Source organism: Odocoileus virginianus, chromosome 10 (assembly GCF_023699985.2).
Source record: "Odocoileus virginianus isolate 20LAN1187 ecotype Illinois chromosome 10, Ovbor_1.2, whole genome shotgun sequence".
Classification (NCBI taxonomy): Eukaryota; Metazoa; Chordata; class Mammalia; order Artiodactyla; family Cervidae; genus Odocoileus; species Odocoileus virginianus.
The window spans coordinates 41342702-41362737 of NC_069683.1; the positions used below are offsets into that span (position 1 = coordinate 41342702).

General features: G+C 52.0%; 1 protein-coding gene across 1 annotated transcript in view; it reads left to right on the forward strand.

Moving 5' to 3' along the window:
- The window catches only part of OTOG (otogelin), an 84465-nt gene extending 64688 nt beyond the window's left edge, over window positions 1-19777 (forward strand). Inside the window, exons 43-56 of the mRNA XM_020904767.2 lie at window positions 185-379; window positions 592-804; window positions 1385-1489; window positions 1668-1775; window positions 2669-2770; window positions 5552-5650; window positions 6738-6778; window positions 8231-8306; window positions 8433-8611; window positions 9352-9456; window positions 9650-9769; window positions 14898-14943; window positions 17580-17659; window positions 17778-19777. Of these exons, the coding sequence (XP_020760426.2) occupies window positions 185-379; window positions 592-804; window positions 1385-1489; window positions 1668-1775; window positions 2669-2770; window positions 5552-5650; window positions 6738-6778; window positions 8231-8306; window positions 8433-8611; window positions 9352-9456; window positions 9650-9769; window positions 14898-14943; window positions 17580-17659; window positions 17778-17978 (1670 nt within the window). The 3' untranslated portion in view covers window positions 17979-19777. The remainder of the gene's footprint in view (window positions 1-184; window positions 380-591; window positions 805-1384; window positions 1490-1667; window positions 1776-2668; window positions 2771-5551; window positions 5651-6737; window positions 6779-8230; window positions 8307-8432; window positions 8612-9351; window positions 9457-9649; window positions 9770-14897; window positions 14944-17579; window positions 17660-17777) is intronic.
- Window positions 19778-20036: the final 259 nt, after the last annotated feature.

The following is a 20036-nucleotide window of genomic DNA, read 5'->3' on the forward strand; positions in this document are numbered from 1 at the left end:
GTTTCAATAAAACTTTATTTGCAAATCTGGGTAGAGGCTGGATTTGGGCTGTGGACTGTGCTTTGCTGGCTCCTGATCTAGAGGGAGGCGGCAATGCACTAAACCCCGTTGAATTAATACTCTCTGCTGAGGCACAAATGAGCCCCCTGCTCACCCTCCTGGGGTCACTGCCGTGCCCCTGCAGCCTTCCTGTGCTCCAGTGATTCTACATACCAGGCATGTGTGTCAGCCTGTGAGCCTCCCAGGACATGCCAGGATGGGATGCTGGGCCCGCTGGACCCAGAGCAGTGCCAGGTGCTGGGCGAGGGCTGCGTCTGCTCCGAGGGCACCATCTTGCACCGGCGCCACTCCGGGCTCTGCATCCCCGAGGAGAAGTGTGGTAAGTCCCTCCCCTCCCCGGGCAGAGGGAGTCTGCCCTGGAGCCCGGTAGACCCTAGAGTCTCCTTCGCCCTCCTATGCCCATGGCGAGGCCCCCTGCATCCCTCCAGGTCTGCTCTGGGGGTGGTCAGTTTCCCAGGGAGGGTCTGGCCTGGGATGGTCTGGGTCTTCCCACCCTCCTCAGTCCCTGGCACCTCGCCATGCCCACTGCAGCCTGCACAGACAGCACAGGCGTGCCTCGGGCCCTGGGGGAGACTTGGAACAGCTCCCTCAGTGGCTGCTGCCAGCACCAGTGCCAAGCTCCAGACACGATCGTCCCGGTGGACCGGGTCTGCCCCGGCCCCCGCCCTGAAAGTTGCCCGCGCTTCGGGGAGGTGGCCCTGCTGCAGCCCACAGAGGACCCCTGCTGCCTGGGGACAGTTTGTGGTGAGTCCCACCCTTAGACCTCCATTGTTAGATGGTTAAAAGACTGCAGCTCTGCTCCTTGACCTTGATGGATAGGATAAGGCCTGGGGAAATGAGAGTGTCTTGTGGGGGTGTGTTGGGGACAGTGGAGGACCATGGGGGTTGAGGAGAGCTGTGCCTGAGCTGAGTCAGCATGGGGCAGGACGTAATGATGTGCGCTTGGAGCCAGGCAGCCTGGTGGACGCTTCCTCCACCACCTTGCAGCCTTGTGGCCCCAGGAGATCATTTAACACGAAGTCCATTCTCCTGTAACATGAGGCTGATAACAGTACCCACTTTCTGGGTTGTTATGAGAATTATAGAAGTTTAATCTGATCTAGTAGAACTACAGCCGGCACACGGCCCACTGGATGAAATGTTAACTCTGATGGCTCTTCTGTCTCGGTCCTGAACCCTACGTGACCCTCAGAGGCCTTCTCCAGGGACATGGGTCCTGGGTCCTGGGGGAAGTGCTGGGGGTCAGGTGTCCAGGGGCCGGGCAGTGCTGGCGGCTGGGGGGAGTCCCGGCCTCCAGGTGACAGGCCCTGCGGCCCCCGGGCAGTGTGTAACCAGACCCTGTGTGAGGGCCTCGCCCCCACCTGCAGCCCCGGCCACCGGCTCCTCACCCACTTCCAGGAGGACTCCTGCTGCCCCAGCTACAGCTGTGGTGAGAGGCCCAGGGTGGGGCTGGGGAGGCGCTGGGACACCTATCACCCAGGGGCGGGGAGCATGGCTAGCTCTGGGAATGACTGGCTTCTGGCTGGAAATGAAAGCAGGGCTTGGGTGGGGGCCCAGGCATGGCCACACAGGGTCTGCTCCCAACCCCGAAATTCTGTTTCCCCCAGAGTGTGACCCCGACCTGTGTGAGGCAGTGCAGGTCCCCAGCTGCCGCCAGGACCAGATCCTGATCGCCGGCCGCCTGGGGGACTCATGTTGCATCTCCTACTTCTGTGGTGGGTAGATGTGCCCTCCGATGGCAGCAGGCCTGCCCGGATCACCGCCACTGCCTCCCTCACCCCTGCTGCCCTGGGTGGCTGGGAGGCCAGGGTGGGGATCTTCGGGTGGAAGGGGCACAGGGCAAAGGGTGAGACCCTTGTCCAGGAAGAAGTGTAGGAAGAAACCACCACTGCTTCAAGCCGTGCATTACTGAGCTCAGGAAGATGGGTGCTTGTTCAGTAAAAGAACTTAGGTTGCGGTGAGGGAGAACTTCCCTGTTCTAACTGCAGGATGGGTCACGTGGGACTAAGGCACACTGCTCATGTTACCAAGCCAAACTTGGGTCTCCTCATCTGCCTGCAGTAAAGCCCACTTACCGAGTCCAGCTTGTGGTGGAGCAAAGTGCAGCCTTTATTGCAGGCTCCAAGCAAGGAGAAAGAAAGCGTTAGTCGTTCAGTTGTGTCTGACTCTTGGCGATCGCATGAACTGTAGCCCGCCAGACTTCTCTATCTTTGGGATTTTCCAGGCAAGAATACTGGAGTCAGTTGCCATTTCTTTCTCTAGGGGATCTTTCTGCCACAGGGATCGAACCCAGGTCTTCCTCATTGCAGTCAGATTCTTTACTGCCTGAGCCACCAGGGAAGCCTGTAAGAACAGGCCGTTAATGCTCAAACTCGAATTCCTTGCTTGGTGCCTGCAATAATCACGGCACTTTCCTTCACCACGACCGGGTGTCTTTAGATTGACTTTCCCGCGAGCAGGCGAGCAGACCCAAGTTTGGTTTGGTAACACTATGAGTCTGGCTCCTGTCACACCTGCGGTCTAGGTGCTTCCCACGACCACCTGCTCTGGACCGCCCTCCCCGGCACTGGGACCGCCTGTGACAGGGGTGGCCCCTCTCTCCCCGCAGCCTGTGGAGACTGTCCGGATCCCATCCCCGAGTGTCAGGAAGGGGAGGCGCTCACGGTGGACAGGAACACCACGGAGCTCTGCTGTCCTCTGTACCAGTGCGGTGAGTCCTGCAGGATGTGGGGGCCAGGGCTGGAGGGAGCTCTGGGGACCATCACAAAGTTCTCACTTTGGGACCCATGGGCATTCAACAGCGGGCAGCGAGGAGCCCCCAGGTGGTGGCCTCTGGGGAAGCCCCGGAAGGAGGCCCCACCTGAGGAAGCTGGGCTGAATGGAGAGGGTCTGGGCTGTCACATAAATGGCTCTGAGGCTTCCTAAAGAAGGTCCCTGTCCCCTCCATGGAGGCCCCCAAGAGCCTGGGTTGAGGCACAAATGCTTATGCCACTCCCACCCACCCAGCCTGGATCCACAGTCCTCTTTCTCTGACTGACCCAGAGCCCCTACCTCAGGGTCTTTACCACTGTTCCCATAGTCCCTACACAAGGCTGCATTCTGAAGCCTCTGAAGCCCTGTTATTTTGCAAAGATAAATCAAAGGGGGCCCTTTCTGATATTTTTATAAGACATAGCACCTGTATGTATATAGGATATACCTTAATGTATTACTGTATACAATAATACCTAATAAGCATAGTCATAGTACAGCCAGCATCATCGACATTAAGCAAATCTATTGGATGAACATTAATAAAAGGGTTAAATTTAAATATGAATTAATTTACAAAAATTATTTTCCATACCAACTCTAGGAGAAAGGTGAGGTGGACCACACTGGCACAGAGCAGTGTAGGGGAGGGGTCTCTCCCAGGATACTCCAAGAGCAGCCCCCTTGGGATCATTTCTAGAACCACCTTTGAAGCAATCCAGGTTCCCATGGAGGAGAGTCGCCCCAAAGGCCCAGCTGTACCTGACCAAGCAACTGCACGCAGGGGCTCAGAGGCCACTTGTCACAAAGTGTTTACAAAGCTCATCTGAGCAGGGGGTCAGCATCTTTCCTCTCCTCCGTCCTCTTCAGTCTCTCTCCTCATGTCTCCTTCTCAGCTTCCCTCTCATGTTTCTCAAGAAAGACTCGAGTAATATGGAGTGAGTACAGTGGTGTGGAGTCAGTCACTGTTTTGAGTGCCAATCACTTACTAGCTGTGACTTCTCTGAGCCAAGGTTTCTCATTTGTAAAATGCTGATAATAGTATGTGCCTCAAGGGGATGTTGTGAAGATTAGAGATACTGTACATGAAGTGTGTGCTGTGTACATACTACCTTCATATAATGGTGCTCAGTATATAGTGCGTGCTGTCGCTTATATAGCCCACCAGGCTCCTCTGTCCATGGGATACTCCAGGCAAGAATACTGGAGCAGATTGCCATGCCCTCCTCCAAGGGACCTTCCCAACCACGGATCCAACCCGTGTCTCTTCTGTCTCCTGCACTGGCAGACGAGTTCTTTACCACTAGCGTCCTCGATCAACAGAGGCCATTGATATTACCTTGTCCCAGTCTTCACTACACTTTTCTTGAAAAAACGCTTAGTCTTGTAGAAAGCACTGAATCCAAGTAAAGACAAGAAAATGAAAACACAATTTTCCTACCTCCCATTGTCAGTATCCTCCGATTCAGTACATATTCTTCCAGATATTTTTCATGCCTTTATACAATATAAATGTGTTTTACCAAACTGAGTTTATACCATACATGCTCTTTTTAAGCCAGATTTTCAGTGAATGACCTTTACTTTTCTTGCTAATACATTTTCAAGTCCTATTACACCCAGTCTATGATTTGCCTGGTCTGTCCAATCCAGGATCCCAGCCAGACTCACACATTAACATTGTGTCTCTTAAGTGTCTTTGAATCTGGTAAGTGCCCTTTCTTCCATGCAATGCTAAATTGTGGAGTTTGGGTTATGGTCCAGCAGGAAGTCCCACTTCTGGGTTTACCTGGTTGCTTATTCTTAGAACTCTTTACATTGCTCCTCTGTCTTCTGTGCTTCTATAAACTGGAAATTAGAACCAAGACTTCATGGATTCAGGCTAAAAATCTATACTATTTTTGAGCTTCATCACACCAGGAGGTACATACTCTGTGGTTGCTAGCTCTGGATTATGGTGACCTGTCCATCTTACATTTACAAATTTCTTCTTTCAAACAGAAAGTAACCTATCACTTAGACATTATACAAATGTCCTTCTCACCTTTCACCTCTTAGGTTTTTGAAGCATTGATTAATAATTCTTACCTGTGCCAAAATTTTTTTAGTAGATAAAATAAGTTTTACAGTCTTTCACCTTCAGCATTGTCCCTGGCACCTTCCCTCCCACCAGAAAGTTGTGTCCAGGGATTCCCTCCTCCTTGTCTTGGTCTCTCAATGAATGGCCAGGGGATCCTAAGCTAAGAGGGGACCTGCTGAAGAGCAAGACGAGGGGAAGTGTGAGTCCTGGAGTGCATGTGGCATCTGCTGAAGCAGAGCAGACTGGGGCCGGGAAGGGCTGCCAGAGGAGGAAGTCTCACAGCATGGGAGGAGCCGTGCTCTTCTTAGAGAGGGACTGTCCATCAGGACTGCTTCCCTTGGTCCTCGACTACCCTCAGAGCACTAGTCTCAGGGTGACACAGAATCCCAGAGGGAGGCCCAGCTGAGCGAGTTGAAGGTTCTGACGTTGTCATGTTGCTAATACCTCCTGGGGCTGCGCTAGGGTGTCCTGACATAGTTCTATGGGGAGACTTCAGGAGCCCATACTTCACCCCTGGATGCCAGAGGGTGTCTGAGGACACTGAGGGGGCCTCGGGGTGGGGGGGCCGGGAGGTACCCCCTTCTTAGCCAAAGTGTTTCTGAGGATTCCAGCTCCAAGGTGTCTGTGTCTGAGGCGTCCCCTGCCTCCCCTCCCGCGCAGTGTGTGAGAGCTTCCGCTGCCCGCATGTGCAGTGCGGCATGGGCACGGCCCTGGTGGAGGTGTGGAGCCCAGAGCGCTGCTGCCCCTACAAGTCCTGTGGTGAGTCCCCGCACAGAGACGCCCCCTCCCCAAAGGTGGAGACCCAGGGCCCCTGGGGGAGGCGGGAGCGGGGCCACCACGGTCCCCCTGGCTCAGGTCCTCCTCCTCCAGAGTCACCAGAGGGAAGGAAGCCTCCAAATGGTCTTCCTCCTGGCTTCATCCGCTCCCTGAGTACTGGACATTCTTTTGTCTCCCCAGAATAAAAGAAGGAAATAAGCAACTTCCCTGTTGCAAAAAGGAACTTTTCCACCTTAAAAAAAAAAATCTTTATTGCAGCCATCGGATAGTAATCATGATTTCGTTCAAATTCACCTGAAGTCCTTTTGGGAAGCAGGTGGGGAGTGGCAGTGATCAGTAATGAATACCAGCAAACTTTATATAAAAATGGTTTTCAAAAGGTATCAAAAACTCTGTTTTGCATCTGGGTGTTTTGCTTGCTTTTTCCAGGCCTCACTAAAATGTAAACTTCACGAAGACAGGGATTTTAGTTTGTGTTATCCACGGACTTGTCCCCAAAGCACAGACAAATCTAAGCATATAGGTGCTTAAAACTATTTGCTGCATGAGTGGATGACTCCAAAGCGTGTTTCACAGCCACTGTGACCCTGACTTCTCCTCAAGCTAGAGCTGGTGGGGCCCTTAAGTCACAGGCAGCGGTGCCTCCGAAGTCAGCTCCTTCGCAGCTTAGAACTGGACCTGCTCATGGGCAAAGGTTCAGGGTAGAGCTCAGCTTGCTGAGTGTATACTTTGGGAAATGCAGATGATCAGAAATTCTACCTTTGCCATGGTCCTTCTTGGAGAGGCCCCACTCTGCTCTGCTCAGTGGGTTCTGGAGAACTGGGAGGGATGAAGCCCAGATGATGGAAGGGAACCTGGGGTTGATCCATCCACCTGCTTATCCTCCCTACACATTCAATTATGGGCCCATCACACCCCACCTGCCCAACCAGGGGAGCCGCAGCCCCCATGTGGGGATGGAGGGAAGCTAGAAGAGAGACTGCACCTGTGGTGAGGAATCTGGGAGGTCCAGGAGGCTCCCACCTGGACATCTCTGGTGAGGTGGGTCCTGGCCCCTCCTGTTTTTCAGAATGTGACTGCGACACAATCCCAGTGCCCCGGTGCCATCTGGTATGAAGACCCTGCCCCTCCCCACTCCCCCTGGTCTTCCTCCCCCTTTTCTTTCCTCTCTTTCCCTTCTCCACTCCTTTCATCTGGTCGATGAGCCTTGAATTGCAAGTCAGCATTCTTGTATCAAGTTCTGCTCTCTTGGCATTGTACCCTCACTTGTAAAGTGGGTCTGATCATAGTTCAGAGTTGTGGTGAAGATTAAGTGCCACAAGGAAGACACTGATGGTGGTGGTGGTGGTAGGGTTGATGGTGGGGATGGTGGAGATGATGCTGATACTCATGACAGTAACTAGTGTTTTAGTTCAGTTCAGTTCAGTCGCTCAGTTGTATCTGACTCTTTGCGACCCCATGGACTGCAGCATGCCAGGCTTCCCTTTCCGTCACCAACTCCTGGAGCTTACTCAAACTCATGTCCATCAAGTCAGTGATGCCAGCCAACCATCTCATCCTCTGTCGCCCCCTTCTCCTCCCCACTGAGGGATCTTTCCCAGCATTTGGGTCTTTTCTAGTGAGTCAGTTCTTCACATCAGGTGGCCAAGTATTGTAGCTTCAGCTTCAGCATCAGTCCTTCCAATGAATATTCAGGACTGATTTCCTTTAGGATAGACTGGTTGGAGATCTCCTTGCAGTCCAAGGGACTCTCTCGAGCCTTCTGTAACACCACAGTTCAAAAGCATCAATTCTTCAGCACTCAGTTTTCTTTATAGTCCAACTCTCACATCCATACATACTACTGGAAAAACCATAGCTTTGACTAGACTTTATATACATTATCATATTAATTCTCATGATAACCCAAACAAGGTGGAGTCTATGATTGTCTCAGTACAAAAAAGGAAACTAAGGTTAATGAAGTGTAGCTAGTAAATCTCAGAGCCAGGATTGAAACCCAGGAAATCTGATTTCAGAAAGCATGCCCTTAACTATCAGGCTGCATGGCCACTGAGAAAAGTTGAAAATACTTTAAGAAATGGAAAGTTGTGTTTAAAGTTATGTTGTTTACATGCTTTTCTGGATCATAGGTATTCCCTCCCTCCTACCCAGCCCTCACATCTCCTCATGTTTTCCCTCGTCCCGGCCTCTTCTCCTTTTAACTGGGGTAGGAGGAGGGAGAGTGTGTGAGCAGAGCAGGGCTCTGGGCCAGCAGCCGTGCAGTGGCCCCGCTGATGCGGCCAGTGAGCGCTCAGGGTGACAGGAGGCCCGAGGCCCACAGGAGGACACTGGGGGGCGGCTCCTCAGCATGGAGTCTCGGGAGCCACCCGGGCATCCTTGTAAGGGGTGACTGAGCTCACAGGGTGCCAAGGGCCCCCCTGGCCAACAGGCCCGCCGGCCCCCTCCCCACCCACTGCAAGGAAGCTGCTGACAGAGAGAGGGCCCCAGGTGGCAGGCTGCTCCCGACGGTGGGGCCGGGCCTCCCCCTCCCTGGGATGCTGACCACCTCTGCCCACCCAGTGGGAGAAGTCCCAGCTGGACGAGGCGTTCATGCGCAGCGCGGAGAACGTGTGTGGCTGCGCCAAATATGAGTGCGGTGAGTGGGGAGGGGGGAGCCGGGGAGGTAGAGTGGGGCGGGCAATCCCGGGCTGGGCCCGTCAGCCTGGGGCTGGCAGGGGTGCTGGGCTCTCGCTGACTGTCACCACGCTGCTCGCCCACCCAGTGAAGGCCCCCGTGTGTCTGAGTCGCGAGCTGGGGGTGATGCAGCCAGGCCAGACAGTGGTGGAGCTCTCGGCAGACGGCGTGTGCCACACCTCCCGCTGCACTGACGTGCTTGACCCTCTGACCAGCTTCTACCAGATCAACACCACCTCCGTGCTGTGTGACGTCCACTGTGAGGCGGTAGGGGGCGGGGGCTAGGGCCCGGGGGGCTGGCCTGCAGACCCTCGGTGCCCTGGGTGTCAGCGGGGCCCTTTCAAGCTCGCCCAAGCTCTTTGGACGAGTCTAGAGAGTGGGCATGGTGGGGGACCTCCGAGACACCCTGCGGAAAGTGCTGAGGCCAGCGGGGAACAGCAAGAGTGCAGGCCTGGCAAGGGTGGGCATGTGACAGAGAAAATACACACATGTCAAGCACCTACTCATGCCTGGCACATTCACTATCGTCTTGGTTTGTGTCTTTGTGTTGCTGCCATTTGAGTGCTTCTATATGCCCATTACCTAGGACAGCAACTGGCTTCTAGTAAGGCCTGGATCATATCAGTTGAGTAAAAGATGATGAAATTATTCCCATTTTTCAGATGAGAAAACTGAAATGTAGGGAGGTCCAGCTGTTTGTCAAACTTTCCCCAGGAACTGGGACCCGAACAAAAGTCTATCTGGAATGAATACTGTCACCCTTAATTAGCTGCAGTGCCATCTCTTGGTCCACTGGGGCTGGGTCTAAGAAGGGCTGTAAGGGAGGCTCGGTGGACATAAGGCCGGCCTTCCTGCTTGACACAGAAGGACGCTGGGGGTTTCCTTTCCAGCCATCTCCAGCGCCCCTCCTCTGGTTTCTGGGCTCAGGGACAGGCAGAGAGTGGGAATGCAGGAGGGTGGAGGCGGGCCCCAGGGCTGAGGCCATCGCGTCCCGCCCTGTCCTGCAGAACCAGGAGTACGAGCACCCGAGGGACCTGGCGGCCTGCTGCGGCTCCTGCAGGAACGTGTCCTGCCTCTTCACCTTCCCCAATGGCACCACCTCCCTGTTCCTGGTAAGCAGCCCCTAGCTGCACGACTGGGCAGGCAGCCCTGCCTGGGACACCCAGGACCAGCTCCCGGGACTGGGGCCACATGGGGCCCTGGGCAGTGCCGAGTTCCGGGCGGCACCTGTCCTGAGAGCTGTTCCCTATCGGCTCACTGGGGCCGTCGTCCGCAAGTCCCCATCAGCCACCTCTGTCCCCCCAGCCCGGGGCGTCCTGGATCGCACACTGCACCCGCCACCACTGCAGCAGCACGCCCCTGGGCGCCGTGCTCGTCCGCTCGCCCATCAGCTGCCCACCACTCAACGAGACCGAGTGTGCCAAGGTCAGTGCCAGCACAGCTGGAAGCCAGGGGTACTGGCTGTCTTAGTGGTGGTGGTGCGTAGGGGCAGGGGTGTCTTGTGGTGTGGAGATGTGTGGAAGGAGGGCTTCCCTGGAACTGGACCTGTCCAGCCACCTTGACTCCACCCTAATGCCACATCTCTGTGTATCTTTGCTCTGACCCTGTCGTACTGCATCTGCACACATCACACGAGCATGCCCAGATGCACACAGACATACACTGCCACGCATTCTCAGCACACTCACATACACACCACCAGCAGTCAGCCACTCACAGGCACCACACACTCCACAGGGCCATTAACACCTCAGCTGGCCAGTGCACATGCCACATACCAAGGCACACATGCACCACACTTGCACACACTTGCACACACACCACACAGATGCATTGTTCAGTCCTGCAGTGAGCTAATGGGTGTCCAGTACGAGCATGGAGAGCTGTCATTCTGTACACACCTAAAGGGAAAGGACTTCCTGGAGGGTTTAGGGCTATAGTTGAGTTATTAGAGTTTCTGACATTCAGTTCAGTTCAGTTGCTCAGTCCTGTCTGACTCTTTGCAACCCCATGGACTGCAGCATGCCAGGCTTACCTATCCATCACCAACTCCCAGAGCTTACTCAAACTCATGTCCATAGAGTTGGTGATGTCATCCAACCATCTCATCCTCTGTCGTCCCCTTCTCCTCCTGCTTTCAATCTTTCCCAGCATCAGGGTCTTTTCCAGTGAGTCAGTTCTTCACATCAGGTGGCCAAAGTATTGGAGTTTTAGCTTCAGCATCAGTCCTTCCAATGAATATTCAGGACCGATTTCCTACAGGATGGACTGATTGGATCTCCTTGCAGTCCAAGGGACTCTCAAGAGTCTTCTCCAACACCACAGTTCAAAAGCATCAATTCTTCAGTGCTCAGCTTTCTTTATGGTCCAACTCTCACATCCATACATGACTACTGGAAAAACCATAGGTTTGACTAGACGGACCTTTGTTGGCAAAGTAATGTCTCTGCTTTTTAATATGCTGTCTAAGTTGGTCATGGCTTTTCTTCCAAGGAGCAAGCATCTTTTAATTTCATCACTGCAATCACCATCTGCAGTGATTTTGGAGCCCCCCAAAATAAAGTCTCTGTTTCCATTGTTTCCACATTTACTTGCCATGAAGTGATGGAGCCAGATGCCATGATCTTAGTTTTCTGAATGTTGAGTTTTAAGCCAACTTTTTCACTCTCCTCTTTCACTTTCATCAAGAAGCTCTTCAGTTCTACTTCACTTTCTGCCATGAGGGTGGTGTCATCTGCATATCTGAGGTTATTGATATTTCTCCCAGCAATCTTGATTCCAGCTTGTGCTTCCTCCAGCCCAGCGTTTCTCATGATGTACTCTGCATATAAGTTAATTAAACAGGGTGACAATACACAGCCTTGACATACTCCTTTCCCAATTTGAAATCAGTCTGTTATTCCATGTCCAGTTTTAACTGTTGCTTCTTGAACTGCATACAGATTTCTCAGGAGGCAGGTCGGGTGGTCTGATATTCCCATCTCTTTTAGAATTTTCCACAGTTTGTTGTGATCCACACAGTCAAAGGCTTTGGCATGGTCAATAAAGCATAAATAGATGTTTTTTTCTGGAACTTTCTTGCTTTTTCAATGATCCAGCAGATGTTGGCAATTTGATCTCTGGTTCCTCCACCTTTTCTAAATCCAGTTTGAAGACCTGGAAGCTCTTGGTTCATGTACTGTTGAAGCCTGGCTTGGACAATTTTGAGCATTACTTTGCTAGTGTGGTAGTTTGAGCATTCTTTGGTATTGCCTTTCTTTGGAATTGGAACAAGAACTGACCTTTTCCAGTCCTGTGGCCACTGCTCAGTTTTCCAAATTTGCTGATATATTGAGTGCAGCACTTTAGCAGCAAAATCTTTTAGAATTTGAAATAGCACAACTGGAATTCCATCACCTCCACTAGCTTTGTTCATAGTGATGCTTCCTAAGGCACAGTTGACTTTGCATTCCAGGATGTCTGGCTCTAGGTGAGTAATCACACCATTGTGCTTATCTGGGTCATGAAGATCTTTTTTGTATAGCTCTTCTATGTATTCTTGCCACCTCTTCTTAATATTTTCTGTTTCTGTTAGTTCCATACCCTTTCTATCCTTTATTGGGCACATCTTTGCATGAAATGTTCCCTTGGTATCTCTAATTTTCTTGAAGAGATCTCTAGTCTTTCCCATTCTATTTTTTTCCTCTATTTCTTTGCATTGATCACTAAGGAAGGCTTTCTTATTTCTCCTTGCTATTTTGTGGAACTCTGCATTCAGATGGGTATATCTTTCCTTTTCTCCTTTGCCCTTAGCTACTCTTCTTTTCTCAGCTATTTGTAAGACCTCCTCAGATAGCCATTTTGCTTTTTTGCATTTCTTTTTCTTGGGGATGGTCTTGATCACTGCCTCCTATGATGTCACAAACCTCCGTCCATAGTTCTTCAGGCACCCTGTCTATCAGATCTAGTCCTTTAAATCTATTTCTCACTTCCACTGTATAATTGTTAGGGATTTCATTTAGGTCATACCTGAATGGTCTAGTGGTTTTCTTTCCCTACTTTCTTCAATTTAAGTCTGAATTTTGCAATAAGGAGTTCATGGCTTGAGCCACAGTCAGCTCCCAGTCTTGTTTTTGCTGACTGTATAGAGCTTCTCCATCTTTGGCTACAAAGAATATAATCAATGTGATTTTGGTGTTGACCATCTGGTGATGTCCATGTGTAGAGTCTTCTCTTGTGTTGTTGGAAGAGGGTGTTTGCTATGACCAGTGCATTCTCTTGGTAAAACTCCATTAGCCTTTGCCCTGCTTCTTTCTGTACTCCAAGGCCAAATTTGCCTGTTACTCCAGGTGTTTCTTGACTTCCTACTTTTGCATTCCAGTCCCCTATAATGAAAAGGACATCTTTTCTGGGTGTTAGTTCTAGAAGGTCTTGTAGATCTTCATAGAACCATTCAACTTCAGCTTCTTCAGCATTACTGGTCAGGGCATAGACTTGGATTACTGTGATATTGAATGGTTTGCCTTGGAAATGAACACATGTCATTCAGTCGTTTTGAGATTGCATCCAAGTACTGCATTTCAGACTCTTTTGTTGACTATGATGGCTGCTCCATTTTTTCTAAAGGATTCTTGCCCACAATAGTAGATATAATGGTCATCTGAGTTAAATTCACTCATTCCAGTCCATTTTAGTTCGCTGATTCCTAAAATGTCAATATTCACTCTTGTCAACTCCTGTTTGACCACTTCCAATTTGCCTTGATTCATGGAACTAAAATGACAACCCACTCCAGTACTCTTGCCTGGAAAATCCCATGAACAGAGGAGCCTGGTAGGTTACAGTCCATGGGGTCACAAAGAGTTGGAAACGACTGAGCAACTTCACTTTCTTTCACTTTTCATGGACCTAACATCCCAGGTTCAGATGCAAAATTGCTCTTTATAGCATCAGACTTTACTTCCATCACCAGTCACATCTACAACTGTTTTTGCTTTGGCTCCATCTCTTCATTCTTTATAGAGTTATTTCTCCACTGACTTCCAGTAGCATATTGGGCACCTACTGACCTGGCGAGTTCATCTTTCAGCATCCAATCTTTTTGCTTTTTCATATTGTTCATGGGGTTCTCAAAGCAAGAATACTGAAGTGGTCCACCATTCCCTTCTCCAGTGAACCACATTTTGTCAGAACTCTCCACCATGACCCATCCGTCTTGGGTGGCCCTACACGGCATGGCTCATAGTTTCATTGAGTTAGACAAGACTGTGGTCCATGTGATCAGATTGGTTCTTTTTCTGTGATTGTGTTTTCAGTCTGTCTGCCCTCTGATGGAGAAGGATAAGAGGCTTATGGAAGCTTCCTGATGGGAGAAACTGACTGAGGGGGAAACTGGGTCTTGTTCTGATGAGCGGAGCCATGCTCAGTAAATCTTTAATCCAATTTTCTGTTAATGTGGGGCTGTGTTCCCTCCCTGTTGTTTGACCTGAAGCCAAACTATAGTAGAGGTAATGAAGATAATGGTGACCTCCTTAAAGAGGTCCCATACACGCACTGCCACGCTCAGTGTCCCTGATGTAGCCTGATGTAGCCTGATGCAGGCCACCGTCAACCCATGCCTCTGCCAGAGACTCCTGGATATTGACATTAATATTGAGCTTTTAAAAATTTCTGGTCTCACCTAGAATATCATTACACACATCCAATCATTCTCTCTCATTCATACAGGCACACATATGCAAAATCACACATAAATCACAAAAATCACACACATATACTGAGACCCACACACACACACATACTTATTTACAAAGAACTGTCACATCCATTCTTTTATCCATTTCGCTGTAGAGGAGAAGGGCTATCAGGGATCATTGTCCCATTTTAGAGGTGGGAGAATGGGCTTCCTTGGTAGCTCAGTGGTAAAGAATCTTCCTGCCAAGTAGGAGATGTGAATTTGATCCCTGGGTTGGGAAGATCCCCTGGAGAAGGGCATGGCAACCCACTCCAATGTTCTTGCCTGGAGAATCCCATGGACAGATGTGGGCTACAGTCCATGAATTCGACTTAGCGACTGAGAAGAAGCAGAAGCATAAGCATGAGTAATGGCAAAGCTAAGTCCAGAGGAAAGAGGCATCTCATCCAGGGCTGAGATAGAGCCCAGCCCACTGCCCCACGTGGGTCAGTCCCTTCCCTGACCCTCTGTGCAGGAAACACTAAGCAGGCTGACCATGCCGGGGGCAGGGTACATCAGGAGAGCTACCACCACACAGACAGGAGGCCCTGGCACCCTGCCCCCTCTCTACCTAGCCTCCAGCCTCACTGGGGCTGAGGCAGTCTTAGATCCAGTGTCCCAACCAGTCAGGTTAGGCTCTGTGACTCTCGGATGATGGCCAGCCCAGGGGCCTTTCCCGCTCTGGCCTGGGCCTGCTGGACCACAGGGCCCAGAACGCCTGCCCTGGAGCATCATGGGAGGAAACAAGTCAAGACTCTTACAATCTTTGTGCCTCTTGCTGGCATCTTGGCTCCTGGCCTGGATGGGGCCTCCCACCCACCTCTCCTCCTCTTCCTCTAGGTTGGGGGCTCGGTGGTACCTTCCTTGGAAGGATGCTGCAGGACATGTGAGTGAGCACATGTAGGCCAGCGGAGGGGGCGGAGGGGGCTTTGGTTGGGGGCACAGGGTATCATGTTGGGTCTCAGAGGGCCAGGTTCCTGGCCTGGCACCTCTGGTGGTGGCTCTTCCTGGGGGAGTAGATGAAGGGATAACACCTGCACCATGGGGTTCACAGAGCTGATGTAGGGCTGTAGGTGGGCAGGGGCCATGCTCACATCTCTGTCCCAGTAAAAGGCCTCTGCTCCTTGTTGGAGATGGGAGGCATTGGAGTGTTGGATCCAGGAGGTCAGTAACTCCCCAGCTAGTCTGCCTCCTCCGGGCCTGCCATGACCTCCAGCCCAGATGCCCCCACGTGAATTCTCCCTATGCTCAGGAGCCCTGTCTTGGAGGTGCCTCCTGGGTGGGCCTCAGGCGCACGGGTTCCCTGATGAGGTCTGAGTGAGAGCTCTGAGCATCTGTCCTCACCCCCACCCTGGGAACCCAGAGACCCAGCTGCCTGTGTGTGTGTGTTCCCATCAGCCTGAGGATCTTTGACCCTATGCCTCCCATCTCTCAGGGCCCTCGACCCTCTCTGGAGGGATGTAGGATATGGGACCCTTTTATGTCCAATTCACATATTCCAAGGACCCTGAGCTCAATGCCTCATTGGCTGATTTCTCTTCCCTGAGATCACAACTCTATTGTGATCCCTGTGCCTCTGTCTCCTGGCACATCTTGTTCCCTGAATGTCCCAGGTGCTCCATGTGACCTGAGACCCATGTGCCTCTCCCCAGGTTTCCCGGGGACCCTGTTTCCCGTGGTCCCCATTAGCTCCGCCTCTCCTCCACGTGTTAGTGTCCACTGCCACCCAGGTACTCCTCTCGGAAGCCCATAGGACTGGAGGCGTGTAGCTGCATTGCTATTTCCGACAATGTCCCTATTGCTAGGTGGCCCCAAGCCCTGGGGGTGGGGGAGGGGAGCATGGTGCCCCGGCTCCCTGCCGCTGGCAAAGGTCATAAGACTGGCAGTGCATGCTGGGTAGCGGGCTGCACCCTGGGCTTGCATGGGGTTGCTTCAGCAGTGCCCGCTCTCCTGGCAGCACATGCCCACCAATGCCCAGTGCCACCACTGGTTTGCTCCTGCTGGTCACTCAGCTGGTCTCAGTCCAGGACCCTGACACCATGGCCAGGACAGCCCTTGGTTCTTCTGCTTCCTGGGAGCAGAGAAGGAGGAAAAAGTGAACTTAGCTCTGGCTAGGAGACCTCCAGTAGGTGTGGTCAGAAACCCACTGTGGTGAAATCCAGAGGCCAGAAAAGAGGATTCCACCCCATTTCCTGTGGGCACCCTGGGATCACAGAGGGAGTCTATGCATCTGGCAAATATTTGTTTAGCACCAATACACCAGGCCTTGTTCTAGACCCTGTAGATAGAGCAAAAAGGACACAGTCTCATGGAGTTTACGTTTTAGTGGGAGAGTGAAAGTGTGAGAGTCGCTTAGTCGTGTCTGACTTTGTGCAACCCCATGGACTATACAGTCCATGGGATTCTCTAGGCCAGAATACTGCAGTGGGTAGCCTCTCCCTTCTCCAGGGGATCTTCCCAACCCAGGGATTGAACCCAGGTCTCCTGCATTGCAGGCAGATTTTTTTTACCTGCTGCGCCACAAGAGAAGCCATATTGCTTAGCAGGAGAGACAGAATGGCAAGTAAAATTACAGTAAGATGGATGTAACTGGTTTTATGGGGGTTGAAATTTACGCAGGTGGTAGTAGGCTTCATTAAGAAAAGGATCACAAACTTACAAATCAATATTGAGGTATGAGATTGAAGATTTATTTAGAATGAGAACTCATAACAAATTGTGGAAGGAGCCTGTGCAAAAGAAGATCCTAAAGCTTATGTGTCAAGAGCATCATTTCAAATCTGTCTCTCAGGATGGTGATAGTGCCCTGGGTAGAAATAGGGAAGGGAGGGATCAGGGAAGGAGGTTGGGTGGAAGGAGGATGCTGTCGTTCCAAGAAGATGATCAGGAAAGGCCTTGGCGAGGAAATATTTGAGCAGGTGAGGGTGTGCATGAGCCATGTGATTGGTTGTCTGTGGGAAGCATGGTCCAGGAAGAGGGTTTATCATGGACCATGATAAGCATGGTCCATGCTTATCAGTTTCTATCTGTGTGATGGCTATGTGAGGTGGGCCTGTCTTGTTTGATAGCTATGGAAACCGAGTGATCCTGCTGTGTGCAGGCATTGACTATGCTAGGGACTGGGGCTTCCATTCACTCCAGAAACTGCAAGATCTGAATGCTTGAACAAAAGCTCAGAGAGGGGAGAATACACACCCAGGGTCACCAATAGGTTAGAGACAGGTGTTGGGGCTTGGGTAAAGGGGCAGCTTGCTTTGTCCCCAGATCCTCCTCTTCCCTAGCCCAGAGCCCCCAGACTGTCTCAGGCATCCTGTCTCACCATCTCCCCTGCCTTGCCGTCTCCAACTCCTTCCAGGGCACTGGGTCACAAGCTTTTCCTCTGATGGGGAGGGGCTCTAATGTGGGGCACTAACGCTGGTGGAGGGGCCCTCCAGCATGACACTAACCCCCCCAGTCTGGCCCAGCCTGCAGCCCCGGGAGCACTCCTTAGCCGTAGCTGCCTCACTCACCCTGTCCCCCCAGGTAAAGAGGATGGGCGCTCCTGCAAGAAGGTGACAATCCGCATGACCATCCGCAAGAATGAATGCAGGAGCAACACCCCTGTGCGTGGCCCTGGCAAGACAGTGGGGGGTGGGGGGGAGCAAACCGAATATGGGGATGGAGGGAGCTTTGGGGGGAAGGAAGCCACACAGGCTGCCTCACTGGCCTGCCTATCTCCAGGTGAACCTAGTGTCCTGTGATGGGAGGTGCCCGTCTGCCAGCATCTACAACTATAACATCAACACCTACGCCCGCTTCTGCAAGTGCTGCCGCGAGGTGGGCCTGCAGCGGCGCTCCGTACAGCTCTTCTGTGCCACCAATGCCACCTGGGTGCCCTACACGTTGCAGGAGCCCACGGACTGTGCCTGCCAGTGGTCCTGAGGCCTGGGGGCTGGGGCTGGCCCGATTGCTGTCTGCTCTGGCTGGCCTAGTGTAGGGTGGGGGGTGGCACTAAAAGTATGAAGAGCTGGAATGTGCTGAGGGTGGAATGGTGGGCAGAGCACAGAGAGTGACCAGAACCGGCCACACTGGTCCATCCTGCCTCTCCCTCCTCCACGTACGGGAGAGTACCACAGCTTGGGGCTCAGGGAGCTCAACTCTGTCCCTGGCTTAAGGTCTGGGAAGGGCCCTCTGTCACTGGAGACTCTGGGTGCAGTGTTGGTGGAGGAGGAGACAGCTTTCCTGAGAAGCTGGGACCAAGGCTATACCCAAGACCTAGCAGAGAGTCTGAATCTGATGGCTTATTCTCCTCCTTGGCCCTATGGACCATGGAAGAACCACAAACTCAGTAAAAGGAAAGAGGGCTTTAATTGCAACACCCGGATCTGCACAGTGCTGTCCAGGAGGGCTTCCCAAAAGCAAAGAGGGTGGGTTCCCAAGCCCATGTGCTCTCACCAGTATCTGTGAGGTCAGGTCCAGAGATTGGGGAGTGCGTTCAGTGAAACATAGCTCAGAGAGGGGAGCCTTGATAGTCTGTCATTGATCTTGTAATTCAGGAAAGGATTTAGAAGAACAGGGCCATACTCACCCCCACTCTCACCCCTCAGAACCAGCCTCCCTGGCCGGTGGGCTGGCTCTGGTGAGGTGTAGTGGGAGGATCCTCCGTGAGGGTCCAGCTCCACTCAGCCCCATGTGGCTGGACAGTCCATCCTCCAAGGGCCTTAGGGTGTTTAATGATACCTTCAGTCTGCCAGAGCAGATCCCAGCTCTGCCATTTGCCTTTTCTCCAAGTACATGGTCTCTGGAGCAGCCCAGGTGTGGGTTTCGTAGCTCAGCCAGTGCCCAGCTCTCTGCTTCATGAGACTGTCCAGTAGGAGAGCAACGGTCAGTGGGAAGTGAGGCCTGATGCGTGTGTAGCTGTCTCTGAGCATGTCAGAGCCTGGTGTCTGAACCACAGCGTCCTTCCTAAAGCCAGCCTGGGGGTCCCTCCACACCCCACCACATGCCACTTTGTGCTGCTGGGTCCAAAGGGTATGAACGTGAGGGTGTTCTGACCCTAGCACTGCCTTGTATGTCTGGAAACATGTGGCTGCCCTGGCGCCCTTGGGATTGGGGCCCTGTGCCAGGATGGTCCCCAGCTGTTCCTGCAGCCTCTTTGCTCCTGTATCTGTGTTCTGTTTGTATATCCAGTAAACCACAGGAAGCCATCAGGCCTCTGAGCATCTCTGAAGGTGTCAGGTTTGCTTTGAATCTGAAGGAATTTCAGCTCTGAAGACAAGACCCTATTTTAGGACCCTGGAGGTCACCCCGACTTCTCCTGCTCCACCCTCACTATACACTTACAGGTGGCCACACATTCTGATGATCACACTGATCTCTGGAATCACAGTGTTTCTGGGTTTCCATCCCCACTGAAGTACCCCCTCCTGCCTGCTTCACCTGGAAACCCACCTCACATCCCAACCCTATGGCTAAAACTCCCAGTCCTGTTCCCCTAGCTTCCTCCTGGGGAACCAACTCTTTTAGGCTAAGACACAAGTGAAAGATTAACGAGAAGCAAATCACCAACCAGCATGCTTCCTGCTCTGTACTGGGGGAAGATAGCAAAGGGTGAGGATGTCAAACCTAAATCAACACTGCTCAGTGGCACTCAAGAAGCCAGTACCCATAGTGCTGATATGAGTGTTCATTGATACAATTATGAGATGTTGATTTACATTAAAAATGCACATACCCTTTGACTCAGCCATCTAATTTCTAGGAAACTGTGGTGGGCTGAGCAGCGGTCCTCCAAAAACATCCACATATCAGTGCCAGGAGCCTCTGAATGTGTCCCTTACATGGTAAAGGGGCTTTGCAGATGTGATTAAGTTCAGGATCTTTTGGTGGGGAGATGATCCTAGATTATTCAGGTGGGCCCAATGGAATCACAGCAGGATAAGTGTCAGAAGAGATGCAATGATAGATGCTGAGGCTGGAGTTTATGGCAATTTGTTACAG